Consider the following 25,480-nt stretch of genomic DNA (forward strand, 5'->3'; position numbering starts at 1 on the left):
TTCCTATTACAAAGTAAACATAGGTCAAACCTTTCATGTTCACTAATTTTTTTTTACATCTATAAGATTTTCAATTTCATAAATTTGAGAAGACTTCTCATATGCTTTTTCATTTTCCATAGTTGGATCTGTAAAGAAGGAACTAAGATTGGCGTGATCCAATAACTGATCCATAGCTAAGCATATATTGCATGGTCCCACAAATAAGGATGAAAGGTTCACTTCTTGAAGAATGTGATTTGTGTTAATTTGTGCCTTTGTACCTTCTCATCTCTAATCATACCATGCATGTTCAATCCTAAAAATTTGCTCATCACTTTTGCTTGTATCTCCATGAGTAATGAAGTGAATGCATTCTGTTCTAAAATTGTTGCACTAGATAGTGTGTAGTAGAGGTGTTTCATGGCTTCATTAAGAAGTTCCAAACACTTAGATTTTCATGGTTCAACTCTTGTTTAATTGTTCATTCATATAGCCATAGAGAACCCAAATCTTATATTCAAGTGCCTTGAATTTTTTAGGTTCTACATTAGGTTTCTAGACACTCAATTCAAATTGCATGCTCCATAATTGCGACTCCAACTCACACACTGTATATTTGAATGAGGGAAATTTCCAATTCACCATTGAGATTAACAAGAGAGAATCCTAAATTTTCTAGAGAAATATTGCCACTACTTTTGTTTAGAACAAGGGTTAAGGTCAATTTTGAGTTTGTTTTTCAGTGGTAGGTGTGTTTGCTAGGTTTGGGGATTTTTTTGTGATTTTAAGAGAGGTTTAGGTAGGTGAAACTAGTTATAGTATGAGGGTTTGTTTTGTGATAGAACTGGGTTTTTACAATCACAAAAAACATGAATCTGGTAAAATGGCTATAAGTCAAGATTAGAAATGATTTTGGGGGTGAGGTAAAAGGGATTAGGTAGGGGATGCGTAAAGATATTCATGCACAAAAAAATTGGTATGTAGGATACATGGTTAGGAATTGGGTGATAACATGATTTCAGAATTCTACTCTCTTACAGTTCTGAAGCAGAGTATAAAAATATAGCAAGTAAAAAAAATAGTTATATTTGAATAATTACTTAAATTACAACAATTGAAGATTCTAGAAATATCTAGAGGAATTCATAAAAATTATTTTCAAAATTTTTCTCAACAAAAACCCCTCCAAACATATTTTTCAAATTGAAGTAGCAAAAGTATTTTCAAAACATGAACAAAAATCTAGTCAAAAATTTAGCCAACTTTGTGAAGGTCCTCAGGGCTAACCATAAATCCAATTGAGGCAAATTAAAATTTAGAATGTGTAGAAGGTATTCTCTAGTTGTTAGCCTCAGATGATGCTCTAGTAAATATCAGAAGCCAACAGAATCCAGTGTATTCTCTATAACTTTCAGTGTGTTTCTTGTTGATTTTCGATGGCTAATGACCGAAAATTCTCACTAGATCAATCTTTCACACTACCTGAGAGAGATCAACACTATAGAGGCTTGATCCGACTCTCTGTGGGGTAAGTGAGCACCCCAAATTATGTAGATCTACCAATAAATCTCAATTATTGCTGAAAAAATATAACTGCCAATTTTTTTCTCAAATTCAAATACTTCCTCAATTCAATAAAAACTACTAAATCATTACCCAACTACTGATCTAATGTTATCATAACACCCATCCATGCTTAGGAAAATCAGATCTATAAAAGAGTCAACAAGCGATAGTAATCATCATCAAAATCAAGCATCCAAATTCTTTTGAACATCGATTTTTTATATCAAGAGAGAAATCATTTTTCTACTAATTCATCAAAGCATTTGATCATCCAAACCTATGCATAAACATCTCAAATCTCTAACAAAACATGATAATGTTCTAGAATCTTGCAAATCCAAGCAACCCAATACTATTTTAGTGTGAAAACAAAATCGATATGACCAATCACACCCAATTTGCACACTAGAGTTGTTCTACACGTTTGAGCTTCTACAACACCTGACATATCATATTTGCATCAGATCTAATGTAATCTGGATGATCCAAAGTAGATCAACACAAATTCATGGGCTGATGGTCAATTTGTAGTAAATCACATGCTAAATGGGTCAATCCACACATTATTGGATTGATTTTCATGTTAAACTTGAAAATTGCCCAATTGGCTACATTACGTTCACAAACAAATTTTTTTTGCATTTTTAATACAAGATGGAGAGAACCATGCTCTGATACCAAAATGAGAATTGAGGTGAAGTGGAGAGAGAAGGGAGTTGGCTATGGTGAATTTGAGGAAAGATGGAGAGGATGACAAAGATTCTCACTAGAGGAGTTCTTTAAAAAGCCAAATAGACAAGAGTTAATTCTTACTTTATAATTAGAGAGGCCAAAGAGTTAATTCTCATTAATGCTAAAACAAAAATAATATGCAACCCTATCATGGGTATATATAGTTGATCATGGAGCGAATGGGAGAATTGGGGTAAAATGGAGAGAGAAGAGGGTTGGCTATGGTGAATTTAAGGAAAGATGGAGAAGATGTCAAAGATTCTCACTAGATGGGTTCTTTAATAAGCCAAATAGACAAGAGCTAATTCTTACTTTATAATTAGAGAGGCTAAAGAGTTAATTCTCATTAATGATAGAAAAAAAAATCATATGCAAACCCTATCATGGGTATATATACATATAAAGTCAATGCTACTCAAAATACCAAAATAGCCATCAATAATCTTCATGTAACCCCATACACCCTCAATGGATCCAAATACAAAGATATTAGAGGCTTTACAAGACCCAACCCATACAAATCAAGAGACCCTAAAACAAGATAATGCACCCTAACAAGTACACTCATGACCTAATACTATTTTATTTGGGTCTTTGATCCAATACATGTCAAGAGAGGCCCCAAAATACCACTCAATAGCCCTCTATTTACAAGTAGACCGAGCCCAATAAAAATAGTATATATGCTAAGAGTGTCCGACACAACGTCAAACTCTTTACATTTTTTACGTTATATTGTACTCTCTCTCACTAAATATATATATGGAAGGGGGACTATCCAACCAAGGAAAGGTCCAAAATCTATAATCGATAATTAATAATGGCGTTCCTTATCTTATGATTGAGTTTTTCATGTATTTGAGTCATTTATTTAGTAAGTGACATGCTTTATATTATGAATTTTGTATATTTAGATGAGTTTTTGACAGTGATAAAAATCAACAACCCACAATGCTTTGTATTGTAAAGTTTTAAATGCATTGTGAGTCATTGATTTTTCATGTTTCAAAAAACATGTCTATATATAGTAAAGTCTTCATGTAATGAATATTTCTTACTAAATAAATTATAAAGTACAAGTATGTAAGATCCAATTGATGAAACACTCAAATACTAGAGAAGAAAAATCATCCAATTGTTAATGGTTATAAAGGTTGGACCTTCCTTTGATTGGACTGTCCCTCTTTCCTCTCTCTCCCTCTATAAATATATATGGGTGAAAGTCATAACAACCCTGCTCAATCGATGGGTGCGGTTTTAGGCTCCGGGGTAATCTTAGGTTGTGGTGTGGTGCAACGAGGATCAAGAGGTTGTGATAGATTAGAAACACCTTTGAAAAGGGGCTATACTTATGCCTAGGTAAGAGAGAGAATAGAGGAAAATGTGAGAGGTGAGAGAGAGCAGAGAAATGTTAAAGAGAGAGAAAGGAAAATTAATTTCAGTATTTCTTATTCTATAATTCTAAAAGGGTTGCCATGTCACCTTATATAGTGAATGACATGGGTTGAGTCCAATTCCAATAAAAAATAAAAAAATTTAATCTAAAATATCTATAACCCTATAACTGCAAAAAGAGAGTCATAACCGACAGTTAAAACTAAACTAGATAGGAGGTCAGTTAGCTTGACTGAGGTTTTACCTTAACCATGTTCTAGTTACCATTAAAAGTATAATTAAAATAAAAGAAAAACATACTTTACTGGACTCATTTGACAAAATATAAAATAGAAAGTAGAAAAAAGGGTGGGACGTCCCCACTTGTTTCCTTCATTCTTTACTTTTCTTTCCTTTCTCCGTCACAAAGTGACCCCCATTTATTGATTTTGTAACTCCTCTAATTTAGGGACTTTGTTTTTCTTTTCTCTTAATCTCTTCATGTGTCGAGGATCCTCACAAGTTAGAAAAGTTTTCCTTCTTATAGAGAGCTCTCTTTGTGTATCATATGTCATTTTTGTGAGACTAATATCTTATTTCCTTGCTTGAATAGGAAAAAAACATGTCCTTTAACTTTTTCATACTACATTTAGTAACATAAGTTTTCATATTAGCCCAATGAATCCCACGCTACGGGGCATGAAGTGACCTCTTGGAACTAGATCATGAATTCTAGGCCTTTTTTAACAGTATGAGCCGTATAAACTTTATAATCTTGATTCGTAAAGTATCAACCCAATTCTTAGAAAATAAAGGAATATAGCATCCCGTCCCCAAAGACCGGCTATTTTTTGTTTCAATAAAACAAAAAAATGAAACATTAAATCCTACTTAATAAAAAAAACACTAAAATAAATTGAAGCCGATTTCAAACTATGATAGTTTTACAGAGAAAAAATGCAAAGTATGAACGCTCATCAACAATGCATTTTCATCAAACACTTATTAATTAAGCACCTACCACTCACTCACACTCTCTCTCTCTCTCTATATATATAACATTTGATAATGATGCCATTAAGTACAAGTGATGGTGGATCTCCATGACATAGGTTGATTTGATTCAATCCAACTTCATCGATAGATTTAAGATGCTCAAAATAGTGGAAGTTGGCTTTCGGATGTTTTTTTAATAAAAAAAATACTATTTGACAAAAAATTTTATTAAACATTAAAGGCGGCCTACCTTAGTGCTGTAATGGACGATCTAAGAGTCAATTCTCACTAAAAAAACATGTATTGTCAGGTTAATTTTATAAAAACAAAAAAAAGACGTACGTTTGTATCTCATGTTGCCTGACATTACCAAATGTTACGCATATACGTGTATGTCATGTATAGTCCCGCTCGTGCCGACCGGTCCCTTCAGTCTCATTGGGTCATATTTCATGTAAAACAGAGGGGGGAAGGTAAAAGATGGCAATTGGTCCTTAATTTATTATAAACAGTGTTCCAAAGGCAAGAGGGAGAAAAAGAAAACCAGGACAGGACAGGAGAGGAGGAAAAGCAGACGTCTGCTTTCCGTCCCGACTGTATTGGTCGGTGGCATGTCGTCCCTGACCCTGACTAAGTGACCCCAGCCCTCATCCTTTACGTGCGTCCTAATCACCCCCATCACCATAATTCAGGATTAACCCTCTAAACCACCCTCATTAGTATTAATTAATCACCGCTCTCTCATCCTACAAGTTACGTCCCTCCCAAAAGCGAGGGCGCTGTTATTTTAATGACACCTAAATCTGAAAATAAAATTAATTAAAACGAAATATAAATGCTTTTCCTTTTTCCTCTTCGCTACAAAAGATCCTTTACTCTTTCTCTCTCTCTCTCTCTCTCTCTCTCTGCTGGTCGGATCAGCTCTCTCTCTCCCTGGGATCTCGATCTCTCCGCATATCGAGGTATTTCTTGGTTTCCCTTTTTTTTAGGGGCACCGAATCGTGCGATGGCGATTTGGTTCAGTGGGATTATGGGTTGTTCGTTTAGTTGATTCGGTCTTAGATTGGTTTTCATGTTGCCGATTGTGGATTTGATGCTCGCTTTTCTTTTTTGGTTTGATTTGTTTGATATGTTTCTTCGAATTTTTTTTTTTTTTTATTGTGGGTTGGTTGATTTGATCTTAGAATCGGTTTTAGCGTGGGGTTTGATGGTTCGTTTTTTATCGGGTTTTCTGATGGTTTGGTTTTGGAGTTTTCCGTGTGTTGGTTGGAGTCGATGATTTCTTTTCCCTCGATTTGGTTGAATTTGGTCGTGTTTGGCTGTCACGATCGTTGCGGAGAATGTGTCTGCGTGTGTAGTGTAAGTAAAGAATTTGAGTGGTGGATATTGATTATTGATGTTGGTGAGTGCTTGCGTGTTTGTGTGGAGTGTGGCGAAGGAATCGGACTTCTGGGGATGACTAACCTTTTGACTGCAGGGGATGGAGCTTAATTGTGGTAGATTGTGTGCGATGCGTTTTTCATGTAGGCTTGGTCTGCTGTTGGTTGAAAGAGCATAAATAAGATTTGGACTTGCAATTTTCGGGCTATCGTTTGGCAAATTTGGAAGCATGCCATGCGTTTCTGGTGTACTTAGAAAGAAAGAAACCACATAGGAATGGGGAATGTTTTTAGGTGTGGTGTGTGTTGGGGACTTGTGACAGGGCCTTGTGGTCCCATGATTGAGGATTGCAATTTTTTCTTTTGTGCTTTTAACAAGGAGTAATTGACAATTTCTCTAATCTGATTTGAGCGTTTCACCAGTAATGTGACCTTGTGCTGTGCAAACGTAATTTGTGATAAATGCTGCCCATTCATTAAAAATATCATGACATTTTTGATATTTTTGAAAAGTAAGAAAATCAGGGAAGTTCTATGATAATTTCAGAATCCGAAGGTATCTGCTTTTATCTCAATCTCCAGAGACAAATCTTGAGAACGACATTTGTAGCATTGGTGGTGCTGTGGTTGGTAGATCTTGAAGTGCATTCTCTGCTAGTTGCAGTCTATATGGAGGGCATCATATCCATTGCATTTCCATGTTGGTCATGATTAGATTCTTGCAATTGTTTGAAAGTAGTGGATTGATCAATTCCTTGATTAAACATGATTAACTATATACCATGATCATGCTAATTTGATGATCATAATACATAAAATTCCAACTTTTTTACTTCACTGCTTAGTGGAAAATGAACCTTTCTATAGACAAAAGTAGCCCCTGCAATGATACCATCCCAAATCATGATTCTATTAACAACATGCTGGGCTAAGATCAGTTTGAATGAGAAACCACCATCCCTACTCACAAAAATTAGTGGGTGGCTAGGCTTGCAAACAGTGAGAACTCTGTTAAAGAATAGTGGATTCCTAATTAGATTTATCCTACATCTATAACTCTGCCTTGATTCTATACTTGTTTGTGATAGATGAGGTGACATAGGTTATGGGCGAGTTGGTCACATGTTCATGTTATTTCGTAATGACAAGAGTGCTTAGTAGCTAGAGTAAGGGAGGAAACTATAGGGTCGGCACTAGCAGGGAAGTTTTTTTTTTCCTGGATTAAAAATAGTTGTTCTTCTAGCGTGTGGCATAATAAGCATCTGGGCTTATTACAGAATAAATGGGCATTAAAATGCATGGATGGCCTTGAAAAGGGGATTATCCTACAGTTCAAATGTGATGATTATATAGGAGATAAATGCATGAGTAGGTGAACCTGTGGATAGTGGGATCAGTCCATATGAATCCTTAGTTCATGCAACAATAATGGAGAGATAAGACATTTGATAATGCTTAGCTAACTTCTGTTGGATGTATGTCTAGTTTGTTTCATGGGTAGGAAATTATTCTTATAGAATCGGTTGTTGCTCCATTTTTTTTTCAGTTCATGCTAAGTATTGATGGTTAGGAGTAAGTATTGATGGTTAGGAGTGTTCCTGTGTTAGTAGGCAAGGCATGGATTAAAGGGTTGCTGTCATGGTTGTCTTGGTATGCATTGTCATGAACTATTAGGCTGGCTTGGTTCGATGAGAATGGGGGTGCCTGGATTGAAGTACACATTGTGCTCTATTATGTTTTCATTCTAAAAATCCTATTGGCATGTCATGGAATACTTGATAAGATACTCTCTTTAGATTTCATGTGATTGGATACTTTAGAATTATTGAATCTTGATGACTGTTTCTAACAATTGTAACAAAGTGAAGGATGCTACAAATGGTGATTAGCTTAGAGAAAGTGCCTAAATTGCTGGGTGTTATTTGTTATATTCTGGTTCATGGTTGAGAGACTGAAGTTATGTAATTAAATGTATAAGATGGATTAATGTAATTGCCCTATCAATGAAACTTAGTTATCTCACAAAAGTATAAAATATAAAATGTTAGATGTAATTTTTTGGCTTAACATTTGCACATTGATATCGGACAAAGATAATCATAATATCCAAAAAGTTTGACCAGAACCACCTGACAAGGTCAAAGATTGTTCAGACAGTATCTGGTGTGTCATGTTGTGCCTGTGTTACGTCAAGTCAACACCTGTATGCATGAAAAAATTGGAGAGCATTGATAGTATAGTACAGGTAATTGTTGGAAACTTTGAGTTTCACAATGATGATGCTGAAGGATTTTATATACTTCGTAAAATAGAGAAAGATATAAAAAAGGAAGATAGGAGACAAATGATGCGGAGTATTGGCCAAAAGAGAAAAAGAAGAAATAGGAGCTAGCATTGGAATGTGCATGAATGGGAAGAACATGAGAGTTCTCATTGATTTTCATCAGATCAATAATTATAAAAAAGTCATGTGTGTGTGTGTGTGTGTGAATGGGACTGGTTAGCAACTTATTAATGTCTTCTGTAACTTAAAGTACATTTTTTGCTACTTTTAACTTGTTTTGATGATGTTGCTGTCATGAGAAAGGATTGAAAAGGAAGATAGGAAGCAAATGTTGAGGACAAAAAAGCCTAAAGAATGAAAAAACTCAAAAAAGATATGAGCGCTAGCATGTGTGGGAAGCGGAACTATATGGGGGTCCTTGTTGATTGTCATTAGGTCAAGAATGATATGTGTGTGTGTGTGTGTGCATGCGTGCACGTGCTAGTGTGCATGCATGCATGGATGAACACGAATGTGTGTAGTAATTGATGTGTCCTAACAATCTTGGTATATAGATCACTATGGGCCATTTCAAAAGGTCATGACTGCAGTCTTTTGCTTAATCTGAGCTTGTAGATGTGCTGATCATTGCTTGTTTAGAAAACATGCTTTGGATTGATTTTTTTTTATGAAAAGTTTGATTTCTTTTTGCAAGGCTTTGGTGAAACGGGCTGTTGATTTTGATACTCTTAGAAACCTGTGTAAACGAATAGATGTTTTCCACTAAATAAATTATGGTGATCGCTTTTGTAGGTTTTGATTTACAAAACATGTAATAAAACATTTAAAAACTAGTATGGTTTGTACCCATATTCAGAAGCAAACACATTTACCCACTTACCTTTTTACTTTCAACCTTTCCCCCTTAGTAAAATTTCCTTTCTTTTTACATTAAGATATACCTTACTCCTTTACCACTCTAATATCCTATTTGTTACCTTTATATATATATGTATGTATATTTATATATATTAAGTATGTGGATGACATCCCACCCTACTTGGATTATTATCCCATCATGGGTAATTGGATCCACTTAATGAGGTTCCAAGATTCATTTAGATTTTTGGATTTGTATTGGGTCTATCCAGATCCATACAAAGATTCGAATTTCTTAGGACCCAAAATCAGAGATCCAAATAAGATATCAAAGATCCAATATTAGAAATCCACATTAGATATCATGGATCCAATATTAGAGATCCAAATAAGATATCAAGGATCCAATATCAAAGATCCAAATAAGATATCAGGGATCCAAATAAGATATCAAGGATCCAAATCCCGTTCAAAAGTAAAAATACACACGTATAACATTCAGGCCATATTAAAAATCAAAATTCATGTTTATTCATGTAACAAAATTCACAGGCGTTACACATATTGCTGTCAATGACATGTTCTCATGCATGCCTGACCCCTATTTGAATCCAGGTACTACATTGCTGCCATAAGGCACGAGGCTGAAAATCGTCATAGGCTGTCTAGATAAGAAATGGATAAAGGATTTGCATTAGGGACCCCTGGAGGTTTTAAGAAAAGATCCTCTGGATCTACAAGAAGTGCCTGCAAATGAGGTCTCCCCTTTTGTTTGCCAAACTCCATCCTCCCCTTGAGGTCAAATAGTGGCTTCCAATTGATTATGGTTTATGGGATTTCTTGATATTCTGTTCCGAATTTGAATATTACAATTGTGTAAAGGCAAAGCTGACCAGTCTTGACCTTTTACCACATTGTTCTGGAAATTTCATTACTTTATGAATGCACTTTGGCCATTACTTGTTATCAGTAGAGATCTAAGCTTGTTGTTTTCAATTATTGAAGGACCTTTGACGTTGTGCTTACGCAAACTTGGCATTGTGAATCCTTATATCTAATTGTCTCATACATAATTGAGGGATGACATCCGATCTACTTTGATTTGTGCTTTTTATTCTTTTCTTGGTGGCTGCTTCAACCATCTTTTTAGTCTTTATTTACTATATGGAATGAGAAACTCTGCTGGATCCTCAAAAAAGAAAGGCTACCCATTATATTGGAATTATAAGGAACTATGCTACAAAAGAACGAGTATGTTTTCACTGGTACACTTCACAGTAAAAAGTATGCTAGTTTGTCAGTTGAATATCATGTTTCCTCTCTTATTTTATGATGCAGTCGATTGTGATCATCATTTCCACTTCAATTAAGCAATACATATCATGTTGCTATATGTAAGAGTAATCAGTGTCATCACTTTTTCCATTTTTCACATTGTGAATGTCTCATGTTGCTTTATTTCTTTTTTCTTTTGGGGTGGGAGGGGAGGGGGAATGGTGGGTGAGGGAACATATTCACGGGAAAGAAAAGTTAACATTGATGGGTGTTAATAAGTCCTGTGAAAGTCCATCAAAATAAAGATCATGATCCAACCTTTGTGATCATTTTATGCAGTAAATATACATGCTTTGTATCAGTTGAAACTTTTGGAGGCAGTCCATCTGTATATATAGGAGTTTTGACTTTTGAGAGGAAGCTACTAGACACTTCACAATTTATTCTTACCACAAAGACAAGGTTCAATGGCTGGCGCTACCAAGAATTTGGATCCTGCATTCCAGGCTGTTGGTCAAAGAATGTATCCTTAGACTTGCTGATTATTGATAATGATTTGTATATTTTTTTATTACTTTTGAAGTCATTTAGTAATATAATATTAGAAAAGTAAAGTGTTCTATATTTGCCTAAATGTAAGTTTGGTTGTACCTTAGCCTCTTACAGTGGCACAGAAATATGGAGAATTGAGAACTTTCAGCCAGTGCTACTACCAAAGTCTGAATATGGTAAATTCTACACAGGAGACTCTTATATCATTTTGCAGGTAAATAGCCTATGAAGCTGTTTGTGCATTCTATAAGTTGATGACAATTCTTGTTGTATTGTATAACCATGTAAGTAATTACTCCTTAGGTACAGGTTTTGTTCTTTACAGCTTTTCTGCACATCTTGTTACTATTTATACTATTGTTTCTTGCTCTCTTGTAGCTGCAGTTTTCTTTTGCAAATGTTAGATAATTGTAATGTAGGCCAGGTGGCCCAACTGTGTTTTCTATAGTTTTTCTGCATATCTTATTACCAATGTTGTGAAAAGCGTTGAGGTGTAGCGAGGCGCTCCACCAAAAACTGAGGCGAGGGGTAAAGTGTATGTCTCAATTTTTTTTTGAAAACTTAAAAAAAAACTATAAAAAAATATCTAAAAATACAAATAAATAAAAAAATGCTTTATTGATGAAGCAACAACCAATAAGAAATATAAAATCTCAAATAAATACTAAAAAATATGAGATTAACATGTAAAAGTAACTGAGAAACTGATTATATAACTGAGAAACTGATTATATAATTGAGAAAGTAATTATATAACTTATCTGTGAAAAAAACTACATGGCGTAGCAGGATTAAAAAAACTAACAAAAAAACTGATTATATAACTGACAAACTAAGAAAAATAATTATATAATTGAGAATTAAAAAAAACTATAAAAAAGTAACTAATACTTGTTGCCTTCTCTTTTAGGTAGCTGCAGTTTTCTTTTGCAAATGTTAGATAATTGTAATGTTGGCCAAGCGCCCCAACTCTGCCCCATAAGTTTCAGCCATATACAGCAGCCAACATGCTCTCACCTTCATGAATTTATGTCCTTGAGGATGAATGATTTACCATGACTTTATTTCTTTGTGAACATAGGGTCTTTAACTGGTAAGTTGGTAGAGTTAGTAGATGTTATGTGTAGGAGAAAGATTGATATTTTATGTCTACAAGAGACCAAATGGGTAGGTGAGAATGCAAAAGTGATAGAACCTCGGGGATATAAGATTTGGTATACAGGAATAAATAGAAATAGGAATGGAGTAGGGATTGTTATGAGTCATGAGTTTATAAATAATGTAGTTGAGGTCCGTATGAAGGGTGATAGAATTTTACTTATTAAATTAGTATTAGGTACGGATATTATTAATATTATTAGTGTTTATGCACCTCAAGTAGGTTTAGATGATTCCATTAAGCGTCAATTTTGAGAAGATTTAGATGAAGTAGTACAAGGGATATCTTATGGTGAAAAGGTTTTCATCGGCGGTGACCTTAATGGACATGTAGGCATTAGTAGGGATGGATTTGAGAGTATCCATAGAGGCTATGGTATAGGAGAAAGAAACGAAAGTGAAGAAAGGATTTTAGATTTTGGTTTGTCCTATGATACGATCTTAGCAAACACTTGGTTTAGGAAGAGGGAGTCTCACCTAGTAACATTTAAAAGTGGGGTTAATACGAGTCAGATAGATTTTTTCCTACTTAGAAAGAGAGATAGGGGTTGTTGCATCGATTGTAAGGTTATACCTGGAGAAAGTGTAGCTACACAACATAGAGTCTTAATTTTAGATCTTAGAATTATACAATGCCGCAAAAAGGATAGACATAAGATAGATCCTAGAATTAAGTGGTGAGCACTGAAAGGAGCTAAACAAAGAATGTTTGTAGAGCAGGTAGTTAAAGAAGCTGATTGGTGTCTCGAGGAGGATTCAGAATCAATGTGAAATAAGATAGCGGATGGCATGAGAAAGGTGACTAAGGAGGTATTGGGTGAGTCTAAAGGCGGTGCACCGCTAGGTAAGGATACATCATGGTGGAACGAGGATGTCAAATTAGCTATTAAGGTTAAAAGAGAGTGTTATAGAAATCTAAGTAAGAATCGTGATAATGAGAATTTGGAGAAGTATATGATAGCAAAGAAGGAAGCTAAAAAAGTAGTTCGAAACGCGATGAATAAGGTATATAAGGAGGTTTATGACAAGTTGGATACCAAAGAGGGCGGGAAGGATATTTATAGGCTTGCAAAGATGAGAGATAGAAAATCGAGGGATTTGGGTATGATTAGATGTATCAAAGATGAAACACAAAAGGTTTTAGTCAAAGATGAGGAGATTAAGGAGAGATGGACATATTATTTTGATAAGCTATTTAATGAAAGTCATGCCCAGGATCTTGGAGACTTGTCCATTCCTTTTCATGAGATGAATCGTGACTTCATGCGCAAGATTCAAAAGAAAGAAATTGCAGAGGCTTTTAAGAAAATGAAATCAAGAAGAGCAGTTGACCCAGATGGTATACCTATCGAGGCTTGAAAATGCTTGGGAGAGAAAGGTTTAAAATGGTTGACAAATCTTTTTAACAAGATTTGGCGGACAAATAAGATGCCTAATGAGTGGAGGAAGAGTACTTTGGTGCCTCTATATAAGAATAAGGGTGATATACAAGATTGCACAAACTATCGTGGTATAAAACTCATGAGTCATACTATGAAACTTTGGGAGAGGCTGATTGAGACTAGGTTGAGGAAGGTTGTCATGATATCGGAGAATCAATTTGGTTTTATGCCTGGAAGATCAACTATGAAAGCTATACATCTTCTTAGACAACTTATTGAGAGAAATAGAGAGAGGAACAAAGATTTGCATATGGTTTTTATTGATTTGGAGAAGGCATACAATAGAGTACCTAGGGACGTTCTCTGGTGTATAATGATGAAGAAAGGTGTTTCTCTCAAATACATTAGTATAATTAAGGATATGTATGAAGGAGTAGTAACCAATGTACGCACTTGTGGAGGGGTGACAACCAATTTTCCTACAACGGTTGGGTTACATCAAGGATCTGCTTTAAGCCCTTTCCTATTTGCTATAGTGATGGATGAGCTTACGAGATCAATTCAAGAAAATGTGCCGTGGTGTATGTTGTTTGCTGATGATATTGTTTTGATTGATGAGTCTAGAGCTGGGGTTAATGCTAAGTTAGAATTATGGAGACAGACATTGGAAGCAAGAGGTTTTAAGTTGAGTAAGAGTAAGACAGAATATATGGAATGTCGGTTTAGTAAGCAACGAAGTAGTGATGGGAGTGTAGTGAAGCTTGGTGAGCAAGAAATACCGGTGGATGATTGTTTCAAATATTTGGGTTCTATCATTCAAAAGTATGGATAAATTGATGGAGATGTAAATCATAGGATAAAGGTTGGGTGGATGAAATGGAAAAGTGCAACTGGAGTGTTGTGCGATCGTAGAATGCTATTGCGGTTGAAGGGAAAGTTTTATAGGACGACTATTAGGCCCGCTTTACTATATGGTACGGAATGTTGGGCTGCCAAGAGACATCATATTCAAAAAATGAGTGTAGTTGAGATCGTATGCTTAGATGGATGTGTGGAAATACAATAAAAGATAAGATTCAGAATGAGGAGATACGTAAGAAGGTAGGCATGACACCTATTGAAAATAAGATGAGAGAGAATCATTTACGGTGGTTTGGACATATTCGGCGAAGGCCTAATGGTGCTCTAGTTAGAAGGATGGAGAAATGAGAAAATATATTAGTTAAAAGAGGTCGGGGTAGGCTTAGGAAGACTTGGATGAAGATGATAGGAAAGGATATGAATGCTTTGAACCTCACCGAGGACATGGCATTGGATATAAATGATTGGAGGAGAAGGATTCATGTGGAAGACCCAGAATGATTTTCTTTGTTGGTTCATATCGCCAACCCCAATTGTTTTGGGATGAAGGCGTAGTTGTTGTTGTTTGTTCTTGTTATTTCTTTGTGAATGTGAATAATGTGTTCTCTAGTTGCCACTTGTTTTTTGAGGCTTACTTGGCTTTGTCTAGTTTAATCCTATTTTTTGCCCTCTCTCTCTCTCTAATAATTTCATTCTTCACTAGGACCTTTTTGTATAGAATTTTGATTTCTTATGGTGAAAAATTTGTTGAATACATGGTAAAGTCTGTCCTCTAGCTAATATGTATAGTATAATACAATTATTATGAGGTCTGCTGCCGAGCTTGTGTTTATTGTTTCTCTTTTTATTTTTAAGTTTAAACCTAATTTATTTGTGTCCTTGTTTCATATCTTATGATGTTTGAGCTAGTGGAGTGCAACAAGAAAACATCCTTGAGCATCAACTTTGACTTTCTCCTTAGTCAGCCATTGAAAAACTTATACATCTCTTATGATCCAATTCTTGTCTTAGCTTCATTATTTACTTTGACTTTCTAGTCCGCGTCTTTGACCTTTGCCTTAGGTTCAGGTTCCTCTGCAAGATTGATGTTGCGACTCTTTTAGTGAAGTGTTTCTCCTTGGTGAGGCTGTCACCTTATAAACCATTTCGTATTAGCTATTGCTTGTCTGGCATTTGTTGTTTCTTGTTAATGCTTATACTTCAGATTCCTTCTCATCCATTGGAGTCTAAGGTGTTTAAGTCATTGTTTGCCTTCAGTTATATGATTTAGTTTGCTGGTGAAAATGGAAGGGGAAACTTACTGCTCAATGGATCCCCAAGAGACAAGCTTTTTTTTGTTTTTTTTTTGGGTGTGAATATACACTTTGATTATTTCTATGGACCTACTTGGTGTGTGTGTATATATATATATATATATATATATATATATATATATATATATATATATATATATATATATATATATATATATATATATATATATGGAGAGAGAGAGATTGGTAGGTGTGCACCAGCCTTGAGCTGTCCAATCAACTGATTGGATAGTTAAAAAGTCCTACAAATATGATCTACATGATTTGTTGAGCAGAAAACAAGGATTTTGAATCACGATTAGTGTAATGACCCCAACTCATACCCCTTGAAAATGCGATTTTATTTTTAAATACAGTGCGGAAAACTTCCCAGAGACCCGGGGTCCTCACAATTCCAATTCTAACTGGATAGCCAAACACCATAAAGAGACTTATATTTATTATCCACAAGAACCAAAGTAAACTTCTTTATTTATGAATAAAGAATAGTAGAACGAAAAGACAAATAGAAAGAGCCATTCTGTCCACAAGTGAAGATGTCAAAAACCAAGTGTGACTCTCGTGCCCTCCCAGTAGCTGACGACTTCATTGATCACTTGTTCATGTGAAAAAAAAACAATAAAGTAAGGTGTCAGAACTGAAATTCTGAGCACAACTACTTCTAGTGAAACCAGGTGAGACAAAGAATATAGATAAGATTTCATGTAATAGTTTGAGTGAGTGTAGATATAACAATTTGCAGCATTTAAGTAGTCACACATGCAACAGGTTACATATGCTAAGCAGGAAGGAACAATAAAACAGTAGCATATAGCAAGAACTTAGTGCTCAAGACTTTCGGCATACATTAGAAAGTAATTAACATACACTCATCATCATGTAATGATTCAAAATAAGTAAAATGTGCATGTTCTAATGCATCGCAGGAAAATGCATGATCTATGTGCAATGTATGAATCCTTTGTTATCTTTGATTTAAGTTTTTTCTTTTCCATATGCATGCCCTATTAAATGCATACAACTTTAAGTTTCCTCTTTTTAATTACCGTTGCCTACGGATACACCAGACGGGTACAATCCTCGAGGTCAAGTTAGGATCCCAAGGTAGCTTAGCACACAATTTGTAATTTATTATTGAGTTTCAAACTTATCCTTCGACCGATATCAGGAAACAACATCATCCATCGGAACATTAGACCTCCACATCTAATGTCGGGGACACAAGAGACACTTTCTTGGTACAAAAAACAACAGCTGTGTCAAACACACCACTTCCAGGTAAAGTGACGGACTCTCCCTAAAACCGTGGCTAGTTGAAGGAACCTCAATATCAGGTTCATGGGATAAAATAAAGCACACGGAGTTTTTGTATCCTCACAGTCTCCCCAAGACCGGATCTCTAGGATCCCCATTCTCCAGATGGAAGATCCCAAAACATATATTATTTATTATCTTTTTATTGAAAGTTGATTCTTTAAGTTTGCAATACTATATGCAAAAGTAAAGGTGAAAACCCGCATCCTCCCTTGCGAGGACCCTTACGGGACTCCAGCCCGTGAGGACAACTAGAACAGTGTAGTAGCGTGCCATACCAACTTGTTTGGTTTAAGTGATGCAAATTAAAATATATATATGAACATAAATCAAATCCACGACTCTCCAGGCCGGTGATAGTCCATTTGGTCCATCGATGCAAAGTTGTGTTTTATTCATAACACCAGGGTAGTGTGCCAAATGCATGTGTACCCATGCAAAAATAATGCCAATCATAAGCATGTCATTTCGCAATCATATGCATCCTTATTATGTGTGTTATCTACATCACATACGTGTATTCACCAATGCATACCTCTTTTGAGTGTGTGAGTGTTCCCAAAAATTACACATTCTTATTAAGCATACATGCTCACAAAATATCAATAACCAACACATGATCACATTCATGATTGCATAACCAGGACAATGCAATACTAAGATAACATTTTGCATCTCCACCAGTCAGAAGTGTAAGTTTCTGCATATGCTAGAGAAGTTGGTCAGGCTTATCAATCCCGAACCGGGCAACCTACCGACTGCCTAGTCAAATTCCATCAAGCCAATTGGGCCTGTCAGCCAGTCCAGCCGACGAACACATCAACTAGTTATGCTTGAACTACATGGGCGGTCTTGAAAGAAAAACATAGTTTGCATATCACTATGAGTCTATACCAAAAAGGAAATCATATTAGAAACCACAAGGACTGACTGATCATGAACAAATCATAATCCAGAGTCCACGATTCCAGTAAGCGCTCATATGGGCTCACTCATAAAATTAGATGACAAACCTGTTTAACAAAACCAGCTATATATATGCTACAGGGACAGAACTGCTAAATCTCAGGCATAAGCAAATATTTCAATCTATCATGTCTGAATAGAATTAGCATTATGGACCGCACCAACCATCACAAACATAGTTTAGCTTAATGCACTTGTACAACCTACGTACACACAGTTTTATAACAGAAGTTTTATTTTCTGCTTGGCACTGAAACAACCCACGGAAGGTGGGTACCTAACAAGTATTTTTCCAGTTAGAATTTCAGTTAAGCACTATACAGATTTCCCCTTCTTAATTCTGAACAGAGAAGCCAATTTTGTTAAGAAAAACAGTTACACAGAACTAGTCTCAACCGTAGTGTCGCTTCTGAATGTGTAAATCAATCTTATTACGAGCATAGATGATGTGTAGATCAGTCTTATTATAATCATGGTTGCCATTCCACCCGAATCAAGCTCCACTCAACGTGAAACTTCATTTCGGAAAGGACACGGACTATAAATATCAGTCTTGTGTGCTCTCAACCCGAGAAAACAAGGAAACACGCAGGCAGATATACCCAGTTTAAGTCTTAAACAGAAAACGAATTGGACTGTGTAATGGTGGTCCAACTTTGGTACATGTTCACCCCTTACTTGGTGGAGCAAAAATCAGCGTGAACCCCCTTTTGGTAAAGAAACTCAACTACAGATTTATGCCCTGGCGTAAATCCATTCCAAGAATGCGAATCCACGTTGAAACAATGGCTTTAGTTTAAATAAAAACTAAGGTTCTTAACAAAGAAGAAAATCAGTTTGTTTAGGCTTATCGATATACATAAATCTTTTTCTTAAAAAGAAAGAGGAAGGCAGGTGAACAAGCAAGAGAAATCGGGCCATGGGGAAGCGATCCATGGTCCGACCCCATGGTTCTTGAAAAAAAAAACAACCATCTAGAGGGTTTCCATGGATTCTCATCTTGAACCAATACACGGAATCAAACCCATATTTGATTCCTCACCTTGATTCAAAAGAAGGACCGTACCTTTTCGATGCTTTTTCGACGATCGGAGACTGCCGTCGCGAGAGAAGGGTCGGCTGAGGTTGATCTCTCTGCTGTCGAGCTCGGGTCGAGGGGGAACAACGAGAAGGAGGTGGAAGAGAGCACAAGGGTGAGGGAGAAAAAGAGAGCCGAGTGAAGAGGGCGAGACCCTCTCCACCCCCCTTTTATCGCACCGAACCCCCTCCCCTCTTTCCGATAAAAACGATGTTGGTTACACCTTCTGTACCCCCCCCCCTTTCGATCTTTGCAAGAATCGTGCCCTAGGCACGATTCTTGTTTTTGTTGCTTTATAAAGCGCAGCCTGGGTCCGGGTCCGAACCCCGCAACTCGGGATCCGAATCGGGATTTGGATCTGGGCTAATTAGGAAATGTGGATCCGGTCACGCAAATAACAGTGGATCCAATTGGGTCCAACTGTGAATTAAACCCCCAAAAAATAATTATTTTCTTTATTTCTTTCATTATTTATTATGATTTTATATATTTTACAATATATGTATATATGGTTATATGGATCCAGAAGGTGGATCCCAGACCCATCTATGCACTATTTTAAATAGTTATCACTAGAATAATTTAATTAATTAAAATTATTGCACTTATATATACATATAAATTTATACGAGATAAATATATACGTAAAGATTCCTTTATGTTTCGTGGATCTGAAACTTGGGTCCCAGGCCCAAATCACAATATTATGAAATTGGTATAATAATATTTCTAACTAAATGCCTAAAAATTCCGGTTATTACAATCAGAATGTCTAAAAAGTATTTTCAAGGGCACAACCCACAATGCACCAAAATTTTAACAACTCAAAGAATGTGATTTTACTTAAAAACACACAGTCCAAGGTAAATCGTTAGTAAAAAATCCATGCTGAGCAAATGAACAGGTTCATATTGAGTGAGAGTGGTTGTTGACCTGAGTGCACATTAAGGGCGAACCTACCAATCACTTTATATATAGTAATGTGTATCTCCTGAACTGTCCTAAACAGCTTCAAAACGACCAAGTTTCAGGTGTTTGCTTAATCCAAACTCGTGGATGTATTTTCTACAGCTTACTCAGTAGAAGACATGTACTAAGTTAATGCATATTTAAAGCAATCGAAATTTGACGGCTCATATTGCACCGAAACTCCGCAAAATAGAAATTGAGGTTTTTCTTTGATCAATTCGATCCAAAGCATGGATTTTAGTGAATAAACGATGACGAACACATCTACAGGTTAGGATTAAGCATCTATGTTTTTTAGAAAGTGTTTAGGCCGGATTAAGACATAAACCATTTAGGAGCTACTCATCATTATATATATATATATATATATATATATATATATATATATATATATATATATATATATATATATATATATATATGACATGGTGTAGGTGTGAACTGCATACGAATGGGGCACTTCTAGGTAGGTCTGTTAACGTGTGGGGTTTGTACCATGAATTCCCAAGTTTGGGCATAAAAAGTGCGGACGTGAATTCGGGTCTACCCGAGCATTATGCAGGCCGGGTTGGGGTTATGATTTTTGCCGGGTACCTAAACCAACTCGTTTTTTTTGCCGAGTACCCGACTAAACCCGGGTCGAGTGTTTTATATGTATGTTTTAACTAAAAGTAGTCTTATGAAATTATACAGATCTGGGTATGGGATTTCATTTTCGTGACCCGGCAAAACACGAATGCAAACCTGACACTTTGTTACTTGGGTGGGTTCGAGTACCTGACCCATTGACAACTCTATTTTAGGGTTATTTTTTGCAAATCTGAACCAGAAAACATATTCAGCATGGTTGATTTGCTAGGCATCAACACTTGGGTCATGCTTTTTCAATGAAAAAATGTTTTTTTGAGAATTAAATATTTATAGAAATTTGGGCTGTTGATTTTCAATCTTTGTAAAAACTTACTATTCACTTATCAAAATTGAATGATTCAAGAGTCCCTTCCTATAAAAACAAGCATTGTAGATCACATCTTTATGGTCAGATTTGAAAAAAAGGCCACATATATATATATATATATATATATATATATATAGAGAGAGAGAGAGAGAGAGAGAGAGAGAGAGAGAGAGAGAGAGAGAGAGGTTAGCTGCCTACTCTAATCCATGCCTATTGCCAGTCTACTGGACTTCTAATTTTTTTTCATGTTTTTCTCAAATCTGATGGTACAAATGTGTTCTACATGCTTGTTTTATAGGAATGGACTCTTGGATCATCCGATTCTGACATGTGGATAGGTTTTTTAGAAGATTCGAAAAGCTACGGTCTACAGTTTTCATAAATATTTGATTTTAAAAATTCATGATTTTCCATAAAAAAACACAATCCAAGTGTTGTTTTCTAGTAAATCGACCATAGGGAACACATCTGTTGGGTCAAATTTGTGAAAACACCTCAAAAACCACCATGCTCACAATAGGCTCCTAACTTTGGTAGGCACCTACTCCCCACTCTCTCTCTCTCTCTATATATATGTATATATATGTGTGTGTGTTGTTAGACTTCAGAACAAAGTAGTATTCCTGACCGTAACCACCATCAAGGTCACATATATAATGTACCTTTTTTTCAGCTGAGTGAGTTCCTTGTGAATCTTATTAGGCCACTCATGTGTTTCTCATTGTTTAGGTGAAAATGAAATCCTCTTGGAATGTCTTTAATAAGGCATAGTAAGCACACAATTTTCTTTCATTATTGGCTAAAGCTGAAGGGAATATGCTATCCTTTTAAGCTTCTAGATGTCTATTGTTTGGCTATATGCAAATGCTAAAATTTCTTGGCATATGGCCTGGACTTTAACTCAATCATGTAAACCATTGACTGCATCCATTTTTGTAGTTCATCTTAGCCTGTCATCTATGTCAAATGGGCATAGCATGTGTATCCTATGTCAACACGACATGACACTTGGACACTTCATAGACACGACATGACACTTCATGGACATAACCAAACCAGTTTCATACACTATCAACATTGTGTCATTAACTTTATTTATTTTCTTTTATGATCTTATTTACTTATTTTTTATTCACTTCGATTTTTTTTCTTTTAAAATTTGCCATCAAATACAATTATCTTTAATTTCAACTTAATTTCATTATTTGATGTTCCTAATTATAGTAATTTAGAATTATTACTTCATACATGCTCACACACATACATACATCAATGTGTCTATGGCCATGCCAGATGCAAAGGTGTACAATCCCATTGATCATGATCAAAATCTTTGGTTCCTTGTGTCCAAATTTTTTAAAATTATCGTATCATACCAAGTGTATCCACATTGTGTCCTGTTCCCGCACTAGTATCCATGTGACAGCCTGTCCCCTTCTTGCATCCGTATCCATGTGACATAGCCTATCATTGTTATTCATGGGCATCTTTTATGATGCTTTCTATCATTCTTTCTTCTTACGATTGATGTGATTGATCTACCACGTAGGTTTGTTTTTGCAGATTCCATTGGCCAAACACATTATTCCAATGGTAGACTGTTGGGGGATTTGTCGCTCATCTTGATATGTATCTCTTAGGATTTTAATATGCCCTCATCACTTTATGTTATTACTTTGTAAGATTGAGTATTTAGTGATGAGAAAATAGCAGGTTTGAGAAATTTAGAATGCTAATTATGTTTATATGTCATGTTACCATCACTTGATGGGATGATGAAATTGGCTTTTGCCATTGTTGTTGTACTCTACTCCAGTTTACCCATTATTTGGTAGATGATTGGTTGGCTGTCATGAGCATCCTTTGGCACATCCCCCCCCTCCCCCCCTCTAACAATATTTGCTGCCTTATGCATGTATTAGATTTCAAGGGAATACATCAGTTAATGTGATGCACACTTACTCACATGACGAGTTTATATTGGTGATAAGATTGGAATTATTGCTATTTTTTCAAGGGCCTTTCTCATATTCATCAAACAACTTTTGCAGACTACCGCTGGTAAAGGGGGCAGTTATCTTTATGACATCCACTTTTGGCTTGGAAAGGACACATCTCAGGTATGCATCTTCTTATTGTTGGATTTGGCAGTAAGATATTCTTGCCTGTATTCCTTATCATAGCATTCAAAATCACATTAGGATGAAGCTGGAACTGCTGCAATCAAGGCTGTTGAGCTTGATGCAGCCCTTGGAGGCCGTGCTGTGCAACATAGGGAATTGCAAGGCCATGAATCAGACAAATTTTTATCATACTTCAAACCCTGTATTATTCCTTTAGATGGTGGCGTTGCATCTGGATTTAAGAAACCTGAAATTGAGAAGTTTGAAACACGATTATATACTTGTAAGGGAAAACGGGTTGTCCATCTAAAGCAGGTAACAAAGCCACAATATGCTGTTCTATGGAATAATATACATTTTTAGTGGCAAAGGGATTAAGAATTTAACCAGGATCTTCTTCTAGGTACCCTTTGCTCGATCCTCGCTAAATCATGATGATGTGTTTATCCTGGACACTGAAAATAAAATCTATCAATTCAATGGTGCAAACTCCAATATTCAAGAACGTGCCAAGGCTTTGGAAGTAATACAATACTTTAAGGATAAATACCATGAAGGGAAGTGTGATGTTGCAATTATTGGTGAGTGGAATGACTTTTTATTGTGACATAAATATTTATCTGGTTATGGTAAAGTAATTCTTTTAACCATCCTGACATTGTCTGTGGCAGATGATGGAAAGCTTGTTGCAGAGGGGGACTCTGGTGAATTTTGGGTTCTCTTTGGTGGTTTTGCACCCATTAGCAGAAAAGTTGCCAGTGAAGATGATTATACTCCAGAGACTACACCTGGAAAACTATATAGGTACTTTGTCACTTTATAGACATTAGTGAATTTTAAATTATGAAATATTAAGGAAACTCTGTATACTTTATTATCTTTATCATATGTATATACTTTTTGAACTTGTGTGTGTGTGTGTGTCTGTGTGTGTGTGTGTGTGTGTGTGTGTGTGTGTGTGTGTGGCATGCATGTTGTCCTGGAGTAAATCCAACTTTTGGAAATTTGACTTGAAAATGAATCGGGTTATGGTGTTTATTAATGTTATAAATCTTGTTATTGGGAATTTGAGATTTTATCGGCAAGGGAAAATCTCATGAAATAAAAAAAAAATTGGGAGAATCTTGTGAAAATATCATCATATATTGAATTTTAAAATCTAAGAAAATACATAAGAACATAAAGAAAAGTGGGAAATTTATTTAGATTTAAAAATTGTTAATATGACAGTATGAGGTTAAGATCATGATATTTGTAAAACAGGTGATATTTTGAAAATAGTGTTTTTTTAGATTATTTTTTTTGGAAATCTCACAATAAGATTTCGATATTTTCAAAATGATTGACACTTATCACTATTTATTTAGTTTCTGAAAATCTCACAGTACAATTGCAATATTTTCAAAATGTCAGCTGATATTTGTGACTATGGTGTTCATCTATAATTAATGTATAAGCTTGCGACATGTGAAGAAATCCCAATCCTGGAAGTTTTTTTTCCATAAGGAAAGAACTGGGGGCCCAATCCTGGAAGTTAAACGTGAAATGACATAGGTCGTGTCATGCATCACCTTATGTGCTTCTGTATGCACACTTGTGCACCTGCATGCGAGAGAATTGCCCAATGTGGAAGTTAAAATGCAAAGACTGAGACTCCATTATGCATCTCTTAAGTGGGTGGTTGGTTCTAAATTTTAGCCATAATTTTGAAATATATGGGCTACAAGTTGATTAGTTTGTTGTTTTACAATGTAAGTCAGGCTCCTAAAATGACATACTCAAATACAATTAGATATATTTGAAAATCGTCATCGAAGTTTGCTACCTTCATCTGTTTCTTCAAACATAATCTTATGTCGGCACCTTGAGCATCACACTTGTTAAATTTGCTTTCAACTAAAACATCAAGCATTTGTTTTAACACCAATTGGAGTGGTTAGTTTTTTACAAACATGATTAATAGATACGTGAACAAAACCGAAAAAACTAAGACACAAGGCATTGATTTGTAACATGAGTTATGTTGCATCAATAAGAGCATGTAATTGCCATCTTAAGTAACTTTCTAGGTCAATTTTCTTTTCTTGGTTTTTTTCATTGTTGCAAAAATAGGGCTATCATGAAATCTTATTTTGGGCAAGTTGTGACCATTGCTTTGCGTAGTATTTCTGATGGTCAGATGAAGTTTGTCGAAGGCGCACTGTCTAAGGCAATGCTTGAAAACAATCAGTGCTATCTACTTGATTGTGGAGCTGAGGTATATGTTTGGGTAGGCCGAGTAACACAACTTGAAGAAAGAAAGGCTGCAAGTTTGTCTGCCGAGGTAAAAAGTGTATATTTATACCATTTTCATTATTATC

General features: G+C 35.7%; 1 protein-coding gene across 1 annotated transcript in view; it reads left to right on the forward strand.

Moving 5' to 3' along the window:
* The first annotated feature begins 5,521 nt into the window (after window positions 1-5,521).
* Window positions 5,522-25,480, forward strand: part of LOC149814755 (villin-2-like) — a 48,192-nt gene continuing 28,233 nt past the window's right edge. The window contains exons 1-8 of the mRNA XM_089988283.1: window positions 5,522-5,612; window positions 10,786-10,969; window positions 11,113-11,212; window positions 23,049-23,117; window positions 23,199-23,435; window positions 23,524-23,701; window positions 23,792-23,924; window positions 25,284-25,443. Coding sequence (XP_089844409.1) covers window positions 10,914-10,969; window positions 11,113-11,212; window positions 23,049-23,117; window positions 23,199-23,435; window positions 23,524-23,701; window positions 23,792-23,924; window positions 25,284-25,443 — 933 coding nt within the window. The 5' untranslated portion in view covers window positions 5,522-5,612; window positions 10,786-10,913. The remainder of the gene's footprint in view (window positions 5,613-10,785; window positions 10,970-11,112; window positions 11,213-23,048; window positions 23,118-23,198; window positions 23,436-23,523; window positions 23,702-23,791; window positions 23,925-25,283; window positions 25,444-25,480) is intronic.

Source organism: Nuphar pumila, chromosome 15 (assembly GCF_984573655.1).
Source record: "Nuphar pumila chromosome 15, dmNupPumi1.hap1.1, whole genome shotgun sequence".
Classification (NCBI taxonomy): Eukaryota; Viridiplantae; Streptophyta; class Magnoliopsida; order Nymphaeales; family Nymphaeaceae; genus Nuphar; species Nuphar pumila.